This window comes from Triturus cristatus, chromosome 9 (assembly GCF_964204655.1).
Source record: "Triturus cristatus chromosome 9, aTriCri1.1, whole genome shotgun sequence".
In the NCBI taxonomy this organism is placed as follows: Eukaryota; Metazoa; Chordata; class Amphibia; order Caudata; family Salamandridae; genus Triturus; species Triturus cristatus.
Window position 1 is genome coordinate 168302733 of NC_140592.1, and position 12241 is coordinate 168314973.

General features: G+C 46.7%; 1 protein-coding gene across 1 annotated transcript in view; it reads right to left on the minus strand.

Moving 5' to 3' along the window:
- The window catches only part of DNAH12 (dynein axonemal heavy chain 12), a 1449067-nt gene that overhangs the window by 546561 nt on the left and 890265 nt on the right, over positions 1-12241 (minus strand). The window contains exon 49 of the mRNA XM_085624669.1: positions 6555-6731. Within this exon, the coding sequence (XP_085480795.1) occupies positions 6555-6731 (177 nt within the window). The remainder of the gene's footprint in view (positions 1-6554; positions 6732-12241) is intronic.

A 12241-nucleotide genomic window follows, 5' to 3' on the forward strand; every position in this document is an offset into this window, starting at 1 on the left:
GGACGGCCTGGCCCCTCTAAACGCCATGCCTGCAGGGCTCTCGTTTCGCTTTGTGGCAACAGAAGGAGGGAGCAAGTGGCTCTTGCGTCAATGGTCAGCTTGCCAGGAAGCAGCTCTAGTTTCCCCGGGACCTGTGAGGCAGTGGGAGGGTGGGGCCTGGGCCGACAGGCAGTGCTTGTGCCAATGGCATGCCTGCTCCAACAGCGGATCGATTAATCCTGACCCTTGCGTAAAAATCCCTGTTTAAGCATGGGTCAATATTACCATTAAAAGGCATTTACCGTGTCCGATAATTATTGGATGCGTTAAATACCTCAAGCTTCGTTAAATATCAGCTGGTCAAACCTGCCGAAATTTAACAGAGGAAATGTGTACGTTATTTACTGTGCTATGAGTATTTTGGTGCATTAAACACCAACATCTGCATGCTGTTCCACACCAACTCATAACAGGTGTTATGGCACCAGATAAATAACATACCCAAAGCTATTGGGGGCATATTGACAAGGGCTTTTTAGGCACCCTTTTTCCCAGCGCCTCCCTTTGCATCTCTAATGAGATGCAAAGTGGGCGTCACTGGGCATTCCCCAGATGGACTACCTTGCAAATATCGCTGATGTTCACATCGCAATATTTACAAGGCAGCCCACAGGATTTTAGCAGACGTTAGATTTTGGCGAAATCTGCCGTTTTCGCCAAAATCTAACGTCTGCTAAAATCCTGACTTACCTATGATTGACATAGGGGTGGATTATGCTGATACGACCACAGGGTCGTATCAGCAAGGTTATCGCCGTTTTGCAGAGAACATCGCTGGAAAACCAGCGATTTTCGCTGCAAAACGGCGATAACCTCGCTATCTCTGGAATTTGTATTGCCCTGGAGAAACGCGTTGTTAATAACGCGCTACCAGGGTGATAAATTCCAGAGATAGCCTGCGATAAGAAATTTATCGCTAAGCATGGCCAGCGATCGTTGATAATATGCCCCTTGGTATTTATCAGGGGCATATTATCAAGGACGGCGTTAAAATTATCGCTGCTTTAGCGGCAGAAAACTGCTGCTAAAGCGGCGAAAATGGGCTTGATAATATGCCGCAGAGAATTCCAATAGAACCCCATATTCACACCAGAACATGGGCTTCTATTGGAATTCTCTGCTGCATATTATCAACCCCATTATCGCCGCTTTTAGCAGCAGTTTTCTGCCACTAAAACGGCGATAATTTTAACGCCGTCCTTGATAATATGCCCCTCAGTGCGCTAAATAGCGCCTAGACTCGTAATCCGGGCCTACATTTTATACCTGCCTGCATGTTGTAAATTGAAACAACGATGTGATTAAGCATTTACTAAAGACATTGATTCCCTTACTTAGATCATGTTTTCTCTGTTATGTTGACCGAAGTTCGGACTCCATTTTGTATTGTCATGCTTCCACGTGTTCCCCACGAGAAGAGTCCAACCTCTGTGTTGGTTGCTCTTGTAATCTGCCTAGTAACAGTCTATAAATAGCTCCTTTGTCCTTCTGGCGCATGCCCAGAACTGACCACATCTGTTATCAGTTAGCCTTGCTTGACCATGTTTTCGCGGGCTCAAGGAGTGTGTTAGCTCCGCCCGCATATTGATTCAGTATCGAAAATGACCATAAATGGTAATGTTCTTCGGCCTCATGTTGTATCCACCCACTTATGAGCCCCTCTATTGTGTATAAAAGGGGACCATGTACGTAAGTTCTTTGTGCTACTCTATGCAATACTGAAGAGTGTTGTGTGGATTGTAGGACCACCCTTAAGGGTTAATAAATGCTGTCTTTGTACTTTGCAGTTTCCGTGCCAACTTCCTTATAGATTCCATTACAGGAGAGCGAACCCTTGTGTCCTGTGGGCCTAGCTGGGGCCTGTATTCATCAATTGGCGCCCGTCACGTGGGGCTCATCGGCGACTCGGATGCTCGAAGGACTGGTCGCGACGAAGGTGAGGAATTTGGCCAGGGACGTGATCACTGCCAGCGGCGTCTTAGCCCTGGCATCCCGAGGTTTTTTCTTCCTTCCCTTCCGAGCTGACCGTCTGGGTGGCGCCGGTCCTCGACTGAGACCTCTTCTGTCGGTCCTGCCGTGAAAGCCGTTTGGGCGATTTTGGAGCTTGGCAGTTGGAATCTGGACTCTTGATTGGTAAGAACCGTTGTACGGTACTTGCTCCGAGTTTTTGAAGCCTGGTCTGGCTATTTGAGTTTGATTTGTGATGACTAGTCATATTTTGTATTTGTCTTTGTGAAAATATATGCGTTGCAACACATATAGGCAGGTAATGTGGAGAGATTTCTCCGGAGCTGTGTAACCTTGAACGGCGCAACGATTAAGTGCCATTTTCTTTATAATATTGCATATTTTGCATTATTTCTGAGCATGCCTGCTTTTAGCGCACTCCGTAAGTGGTGTTGCTGCTTTGGAAACCGGTTGAACCTCGAGGAATCTGCTCCGGCTCCCCAACAGAAAGAATTGGATCCATTCCCTGCACTGTAGGAAGGTGCCGCCCGGATTGGTGGAACCTACCGTGCTGACCGATCAACGAGAAATCTTGGCTGCAGAGACAGGCCGTGCTGCGGAGCCAAACGCCACTGAGGAGCTCTTTCCGGACCACGCGATTCCTGGAGGAAGGCGATATCATCTTCGACCAAGGAAGTGAGTTCTCCAGTACCGGGACATACTGTCAGAACGGCCCTTGGGTTAGTGAAACGGAGAGCCGATGAGGCAAGGGGGGGGGATCAGCCCTGCATTAGTGTAGCGACACCCGTCTTGGCCCGCTGGTGAAGAAATCGACCGCTGCCCAAGGGGAAGAGTTCTGACAGACTTTTAGTTTCAGGAAGATATTGGGTTTTTACTTTGACATGGAGAAAAAGAAAATCCTTTGTGCATTAGGGTTCATGTTGACAGTAGCCATTGTTGGGATAACCACATGGTTCGTGGAGGATGTAACTCCCGCTCGGAAAATTCTTGTGTTGACAACTCCGGTGCCTGAGGAGCACTACTTTTATACATTACCGTATCAAGAGTTGAAGCATCGACAGTCTTACTTGAACAACACTTTCATCCAGATGCTGCATCATACCCACGTTGCTACGAACGCTACGAACTGTTGGATATGTGGGATGATGCCAGCTCATCAGAAGAAAGGAGGAACGCCATTTATACCACTTCCTTTCTCTCATAATGGCTCTTGTAGAGCATGGTATACTTTGCTTTTTGCCACTCGGAAACCGACAGTGGGACGATTGCTCTTCAGACTCAATAAAGAATGCCACCAAGATAAAAATGGGTATCCACAAGCGAATGGGACAATTTGGGAGTGGGAAGAGTACCGACCAGACAATGAATCCATTCCCTACATCTTCACGAACACAAGAGACACTGTGGGAAAGGACAAATTTGTGATTCAAGTAGCGCAAGCTCAAGCGGATCTGTGTGTCCAGAGTGTGGGTTTTATTCCTGTTGGTGTTAGTGATTGTATTACTGTTCTGAACATTGATGGGTTGAACAATAGTACCTTTTTAGCCTCCCATAATACGTACTTTGTGTGTGGAAATAAAGGTTATTACCGTCTGCCGGCTGGGTGGTCTGGGGTATGCTATGTATCATTCCTATTACCTCCTGTATTCCTAGCACCCGCATCTTATCATAAGGATCTGAAATTATTGAATAATGTGACTGTAAATAGGTATAAACGTACTTTATCAATTGATGATGTAGATCAGACTGATACCAGTCTGCAACAGTATATTGATTTTAACTTAGGACTGTTTTTCTTTGTTGGAGCTGCTCTGAACAGTAGGAAGATCCGAAGATTAACAAGAGTGGTAGAGGCTGTGACAAATCAGACTGCTGCTGCTCTTGGGAATCTTACGGAGGAATTGCAAATTACTAGAATTGTTGCATTGCAGAATCGTATGGTATTAGACGTTATGCTAGCTGACAGAGGAGGAGCATGTAAAATTATTGGAAGTAGCTGTTGTGTGTTTATCCCTGATCATACGCCATCAGTTTATAATGCCATCAATAAACTGCATAAAATTGCAGCTGAGATCCATACAGAAAACGGCACTTGGTCCTTTTCTGGATGGTTTTGGGCGCTAATTACTGCCTGGGGATGGAAGGTTTTAACTGGTCTCTGTATTATTGTAGCAGTTCTGTTCTCGTGCTGTATCTGTGTTCAGTGTGGTCCCTTGCTCTGTTCTGTATGTGTATCATTTTGTATCCCCGATAAGAAAGCTATTGCCAATGTGGCTCATCAGAAACGTTTAGCTAAAGAAGTCGAAGAAATGATGACAATTGACATATATGATGATTACCCTAACAAACCGGATGTCTTCAGTAAATGCTGAAAGGGTCGTCTGTTGTAAATTGAAACAACGATGTGATTAAGCATTTACTAAAGACATTGATTCCCTTACTTAGATCATGTTTTCTCTGTTATGTTGACCGAAGTTCGGACTCCATTTTGTATTGTCATGCTTCCACGTGTTCCCCACGAGAAGAGTCCAACCTCTGTGTTGGTTGCTCTTGTAATCTGCCTAGTAACAGTCTATAAATAGCTCCTTTGTCCTTCTGGCGCATGCCCAGAACTGACCACATCTGTTATCAGTTAGCCTTGCTTGACCATGTTTTCGCGGGCTCAAGGAGTGTGTTAGCTCCGCCCGCATATTGATTCAGTATCGAAAATGACCATAAATGGTAATGTTCTTCGGCCTCATGTTGTATCCACCCACTTATGAGCCCCTCTATTGTGTATAAAAGGGGACCATGTACGTAAGTTCTTTGTGCTACTCTATGCAATACTGAAGAGTGTTGTGTGGATTGTAGGACCACCCTTAAGGGTTAATAAATGCTGTCTTTGTACTTTGCAGTTTCCGTGCCAACTTCCTTATAGATTCCATTACAGGAGAGCGAACCCTTGTGTCCTGTGGGCCTAGCTGGGGCCTGTATTCATCATGCACGGAGCCCTGGTGAGTGTGAGTTGGGAGTCAGTTGGCTCTGGTGTTCACAGGCGGTGCTTTTAGTGCTTCCGAGTGAGACAGTTCTCTTCTCCTGGAGGTGAGGTCGCTGTTAGGGGGAAGGGGCGTCCTCCCAGTGGAGCCAATGGAAAGTAGCACTGCTATGTCACTACGCACTCGCGAAGCTTTTTTACAAGCATGTAGTGACAACGGGGCATATTAACAACGGCCAGCGATAATTATCGCTGACCGTGCTTAGCGATAATTATATTATCACAGGCTATCTCTGGTATTTATCGCCCTGGTAGCACGTTATTAACAACGCGTTACTCCAGGGCGATAAAAATTCCACATATAGCGAGGTTATCGCCCTTTTGCAGGGAACATCTCTGGTTTTCGATCGATGTTCCCTGCAAAAGGGCGATAACCTTGCTGATACGACCATAATCCACCCCCTATGTTAGGGATGGCTAAGTCAGGATTTTAGCAGATGTTAGGTTTTGGTGAAAACTGTAGTTTTTGCCAAAATCTAATGTGTGCTAAAATCATGTGGCCTGCCTTGTAAATATTGCGATGTAAACATCAGCGATATTTGCAAGGTAGTCCATCTTGGGTACGCCCAGTAACGCCCACTTTGCATCTCATTGGAGAGGCAAAGTAAGGCGCTGGGAAAAAGGGTGCTAACATGCGATTATGCATGTTAGCACCCTCTTGTAAATAGGGCGCTGGTTTTATCTCCGCTATTTTTAATTTGTAAGCCAAAAAAGCGGAGATAAAGCCCTTGTAAATATGCCCCAACATTTTTTATTAAAAGCTCACTCATGTCAAAACGTACCCGTAATAAGAAAGCACACCGTTTCATGGGGAAATGAAAGAAACCTACTTATTACAAAGGATATAAACATAACTTTAGGTATCTTCTTTGAGCTGCAAATCATCAAAGCATCGCCACATTCCAAAAAATGCTGAAAGCACGCACACTAAGGTTTAGGTGAACACATCTCGTGCCGCTGAAAGCACGCACGCTAGGGTTACGGTGAACACATCTCGCGCCACTGAAAGCAAGCACGCTAGGGTTATGAACATCTTGCGCCACTGAATGCACGCTCAGGTTACGCACATCTCGCGCCACTGAAAGCACGCTCACTAGGGTTAGGTGAACACATCTCGTACGAGTCGCGCCACTGAAAGCACGCTCACTAGGGTTACGCACATCTCGCGCCACTGAAAGCACGCACGCTAGGGTAACGCACATCTCGCGCCACTGAAAGCAAGCACGCTAGGGTTATGAACATCTCGCGCCACTGAATGCACGCTCAGGTTACGCACATCTCACGCCACTGAAAGCACGCTCACTAGGGTTAGGTGAACACATCTCGTACGAGTCGCGCCACTGAAAGCACGCTCACTAGGGTTACGCACATCTCGCGCCACTGAAAGCACGCACGCTAGGGTAACGCACATCTCGCGCCACTGAAAGCACGCACACTATGGTTACGGTGAACACATCTGGCGCCACTGAAAGCACGCACACAAGGGTTACGGTGAACACATCTGGCGCCTTACCTTAAGGGTGTCAAGTGCAGTCAGGGCTGCTTCTAGAGCTGGGATCGCCTCAGCCAGGTCACTCTCACACTCATTCTTAAGGGCCTGCGCTTCCGCGGCTTTCTGTGTTGCTACTTCCTCATCGGCCCGGACTGTCTTGCTTTTTGCTTCCACTTCAGCAGATTCCTTCTCTATGACCTATGGCAAATAAATGTTTTTAATTACAATTGGTCATTTTCAAAACGTCACATGCTTTTTGACGGGAAAACAAAATAATTAACTGAGTGCTGCAAAATGAGAATTCCTAACTGGAAAAGCAAACAAAACACTACAGCACTTGTAGAACGCATTAATCAAAAGTGCACAAAACAAGCCAGCTTTTATATGACAAATCCCAGAAATGGTTATCAGTTCCCTGAGGTCGGACCGTCTGAGGCGGCAGGTCTAAGGACGTATGATGGCACAAGACAGGGAAAGACTTTGCATGCCTTTACAACGCATTTTTTACCACACATTTTTTTTAGAACAGATGTTTTTTGCAACGCATGCCATTACCATGCAGTGTTCACATATATAAAAGCAATGTATTTGTAGGGGGAGACCCCCCCCCCAAAAAAATTACCTTACATGTGTGGTACAGGCATGTGTTGTAAATGCATGTACGTAGTAAAAAAAAATGTGTGGTAAAGGCACAACGTGGTAAAAACCTCGTTTTAAAGGCTGTTTCCCCGTAGGGTCTTAGCGGGTTGCTGTACAGTTTGTCACGGTTTGTAGTGGTTTTAGGTGGCCACCTCTTCCGATCTACAACGACTTGGAGGTTTCAGGGCACTTCCTGAGGACTCTTACAGGTGCAGCACGGACTGCTCCTTTCACTTGAAGACTTGGACTCCGCTGGTAGGTGATGGCACCAACGGTACCCCAGAGTGATTTCCCCTTTGGTGTTCAGCAAGTGTTACATTTGTCACGCTTGTTGCCCAAAGTAAATGTTTGACTACAGAGACTGGAGATCTTCTGAGATGGGCAATTAGGATTCAGGCCCACACTCCGCTACAAATGACCAATCATCCTATTGATCCATCTGTGTGACTTAAGTCGCTCTATGGATGGTAAGAACTGGTTAAAACTCAATTTTGATGAAGAGGAATTGATTTAATAGCAAATGAAGGAGGCATATGATGGGTCAAGGAGAGCTTGATATATTAGTACTCTATGGCACAAGGATTCTTCCGGGATCCGTGCACCACACTGCGGAAATGTACTTGCACCTGCTCTGCAGAGCGCAGCAGTGAAATCGGAGCCACTGCTTCAGACCGGGCCATCATTCTCTGAAAGATTGCAGGCTTGGTTTCAAAGAGGGTGCCAGAAATCCCTTTTGCTGGCAGGTGCAGTCTGTGACTGCGACCGCCTGCACGAGGATGTCTGGAGAGAGGCCCTGGACTCACATTCAGCAATGGAAGGAAAGGACAAAGATGAACTGGTTTAATAGGAGTGTAACTTGTAGAGATTTCTGTGTTTGGTTCTCCAGTAAGATTTTGGCCATGTCAGGACTGCAATTGGTGTTGCTTTGATATTTCAACAGGTCTATGCGACTTGGAAACAGAGAATGGGAAGTTAGAAAGGTCTACTCGATGTTTAAGTGAAAAGCATGGTACCAAGAGAGCCATAGCCACAAGTAGACAAGCTTCAGAGACATGGCGTTTCCTATCGAATCAAATAGGCCTGTAAGAGCAGCTAGCTATAAGTTCAAGGGCTGGTGCATGATCACAGGCCAAATAGGCTTGGAAAAGCACAAAACCATATGTTCAGGTGCTGGTGCATGATCACAGGCCAACTAGGCCTGGAATAGCACAAAGCCATATGTTCAGGTGCTGGGGTGTGATCAAGGCCAAATAGGCATGGAAAAGCACAAAGCCATATGTTCAGGTGCAGGGGTGTGATCAAGGCCAAATAGGCGTGGAAAAGTAGACGCAACTGGAAATCAGCTGGGGGCCCCAGGTTACCGGACCCAGACACCTTTGAGGAGGCGATGGAGTGAGTCTGCAGCCTTGCCAAGTGGGCGCATTTAAGCCTCCTGTGCTTCAACGGTACGGGACGCACCCGTGCGAAGACCAGGCCAAGAGTGGGCCCGTCTTCACCCAGAGGAGGGCGGGCTGGGGCATTCCTCCTTCGCTGGAATACTAGTAGGCACTGTAAAACATTCTCCACATTCCCTTGGGATTTGTGTGGCTTTTTTCTACAAGGGGAAAGCGTATGCCACCTGCTAACACAACAAAGTCCCACTCTGGCACCTCCTTGGATGGATTTCTTCAGCGTGCTAAATTGAGCTGGCCAAGCACCACCATTCTCTTTCTTCCCCTCCTCCCACTCCTGTGACTCCTGCTGCAACAATGCCAACAGTCTCTGAAACAGGAACCGTGATTTCCATCGCTCCTATGGGACCGAGTTCCCTTAATCCCCTTCCTGGCTCTCCCTCTGCATTGCCTCATGTGACCTTGGAGCACGAAATTCAAGTGTTATCTTCAACCTCTGACGGCCCTCGAGGGAGAAGGAAGAGAGCAGAAACGTGCCCACGTATAACTCCCAACATCCTGCAAAGGGACTCCGTGGACTATAATGACAAGATCGAAGACTTATTGGGGGTTACATGCGAAAAGGTCATTGGTGCTATGGAGGTCAAAGTGAAGCCAATTTTGAACATCTGACGGAAATTGAAGCAGAACTAAGTAAACGGAATCTGCCCTTACTGGGCCAGCTGCCAACCTGCAGCCACCATTTCCCTCGCCTCTTCCACTGCTAGAGAAAGTAATGTTGATTCCACGGGAATTTATCCCTCAGAGAGGGAGGCCAGGCAGCGATTTACCCTCATAAATGGTGTGCCGTAGGGGATGAACAGCCAGGCGTGTTTCAGTGGGGATAAGAGCAGCGATAAATGTGAGAAAGAGGGGGGAGCCAACACATGAACCTAGCCCTGCTGTAATTGACCTTCCTCCTGAGGCATGTCCTTATGTGTTATCCAATGTGCCCTGCTTGCCTGCCAATATGATTGAGTCATTTGCCCAGCTCAAGAATAAGGTCCACCACAGGTTACATATAGGGCACGAGTCGGGTGTACACGCAGGTGGATGACGTCCACCCACTATTCCCACTATTTTCACATGGTGAACGCCGTCCACCCTGCCAAGAATTTGGGCCCCACTGAATAATGTGCTGAACTCCTCCCGGTGTAATTTCCAAACACCAGGACACTTTCAGCAGCGCCTGCACGTTGTCTTCTTTCCATCTGCAGCAAGCAACAACGTGCAGGCGGGGACAGGATGGGGCTTTCTTGTTTAAGACTCCTGCTGGGCCCATAACAGAGGCCGAATTTGAGGGGTCATCAGGCCTCTTGTTTTTTCAAGTCTCTTGGCTGGGAGCAGTCAGGAGCCTCACGCCTAAATGTAAATGAACCGGAGGGGAAACAAAGGCTCACAACATGTTAGCACTTCACACATGCTTAAGAGAGGCAGCTTTTCACTTTGTTCAGTCCCTGTTTAGGACATATGCATGCACTGTAAAAATGTCAGATATGTTGGTCTTTCCCAGTATTTACACAAAGCAAATTGAATTTATATAGAACTTACTACACCTGAGAAGGTGTTGAAATAATTTACGTTACACATAAAAGTGGGGGATTGCACGGTGTAGAAGTCACATATCATTTTCCATAGCTCACTGTGCTAGTATCCTTGCAATTGGCTAGAAAGTACACATGATAGACTTGCTAAACATATATGTGAGGGCGTTAGATCTGATGTCAGTTCTTGTGATGCCACTTCCTGTAAAGTCGTGGCTTGTGATGCCACTTTCTATGATGTCAGTTCCTGTGGTGCCATGTGTGATGTCATGTGCCATGTGTGATGTCATGCGCCGTGATGTCGCGCACCGTGATGTCACTTGCCTACTGCCTAACTAGGTTAGTCTCCCTAATTCTTTTTTTAGAACGTGTGCCCTGGTTACATACATTTGCCCACTTTCCTTACTCAGAAGCACCCAGCATTTTGATGGTTCGAAGGGTGGGATGGGTTTGCCCACTGGCTAAATGTTTTTCGGGGATTGTGTGATTGTCAACCTCAAGCTCATAGTAAATTGTCACTTGTATGGCGGAGTGCACTCTGACATCTTCCTTTGCCCTCTGAGTTTTTTCTATCAACACCTGCAACCCAAGACTTTGTTCCCAATTAATCCCACCCAGGCTATTGGCCTCTGCTAGGGATACCGTCAACTGGCACTAGGCTCCATCTGCCCATATAGAGGCCTCCTCCACCCTCACAGAGGAATATTGACTTCAAACTGATGATAGCTCTCTAGACACCCTGGCCTTTGCAGCCTACAGAATAACCACTTCAACCCGTGGGGCCACCAGTAACACTTTCCCCAAACCCTCCTCTGCATTTTTATAGTTTCCAGCCCGTGTCATCTTTGACACCCCTTGACTGTGCGGTCCGCCCTATGATTGATACTTCACATCCACTAGCTGCTATTCCTCAATCACCTATTGGTGAACATGCTCTTCCCATGCCTCCTGGTCACCAACAGCTACCATCTGCCTTGGGTATTGGAATTCCTCCTTCTACTTCAACACATAATTCTACAGCTATCATTAGCTGGAACATTGCAGGAAGCAAGTCTGAACTTGATAACCCTGTATGGGGCCAGTGTATTGACAACTATGCAATCTGTCTTGTTCAGGAATCCTGGGCAACTGACCACAGATTTAGAAGTGGATTTAAGAGTTTTGGTATTCCAACAAGAAGATCCTCAGCAGGACGGCCATCGGGTGGGTTACTTGTCTGGGTGAGTACACTTCTCTCTTTTCGGTAGTTGAACCCCAAACGTGGTCTCAGGACACCCAAGGGCTACTTTTGTCCTTCTCAAAGGACATGTCTCTTTTGTTGATCAATTTATGCAATCAGAGTCTTTGGAAATGTTGTGAATCACCAACTCTTCACTTGCTGGACAAGATATTGGCCAGACACTCAGGCTCCCACTATCTTATCATTGCTGACGACTGAAATCTTACATACAAACCTCATGCCATCATCCAGGATTTATTTTGCGAGGAGGCTTAAATGTGGGAAATCCCAGAGTTAAAATCTCCATTAGAAAGAAATCGCCCAAGGGCTGCACTCCAAGTGGTGTATCTTACTTTAGCCTATGGCTGCGAGCAGGGTATGGCTGTCGCTCGCTCTCTGATGCCACACCTGCTCCCACATTCAAATGAGGCTCTTATAGGTAAGTTTTATTGACTACATTATTTTAGATAATAAGCTACGGAGGTAGATGGAAGATATGGCAGTGACGGAGCGGGACAAGACGAGACCTAGTGCTTAACATGAGGCAGTTGATGTTCTTCGTCCCCTCTTCCTACACTAAAATGTGCAAACAACAGTTGAAGGTCACGAATAATCGTAAGAACGTGAAGTGGGAGGCAGTGTGCTCCTCTCCTAATGCTCTACTAGGCATGTACTCAGCTCGAGCCGCACTGATGGAGGTCATGTGTGACAATTGGGGGATGGTGGAATAGCGAGGTGATTATTGCTGAGCACATTAAACTCTTTGACAAACTCAAAGATTGTTTCCCTATTGAGTCCACAAAGGATTCGGGGGAGGGCACCACAAATGAATGGGTGGTTTACTCAGTCCTGTAGAAAGGCCAAGAATACTCTCCT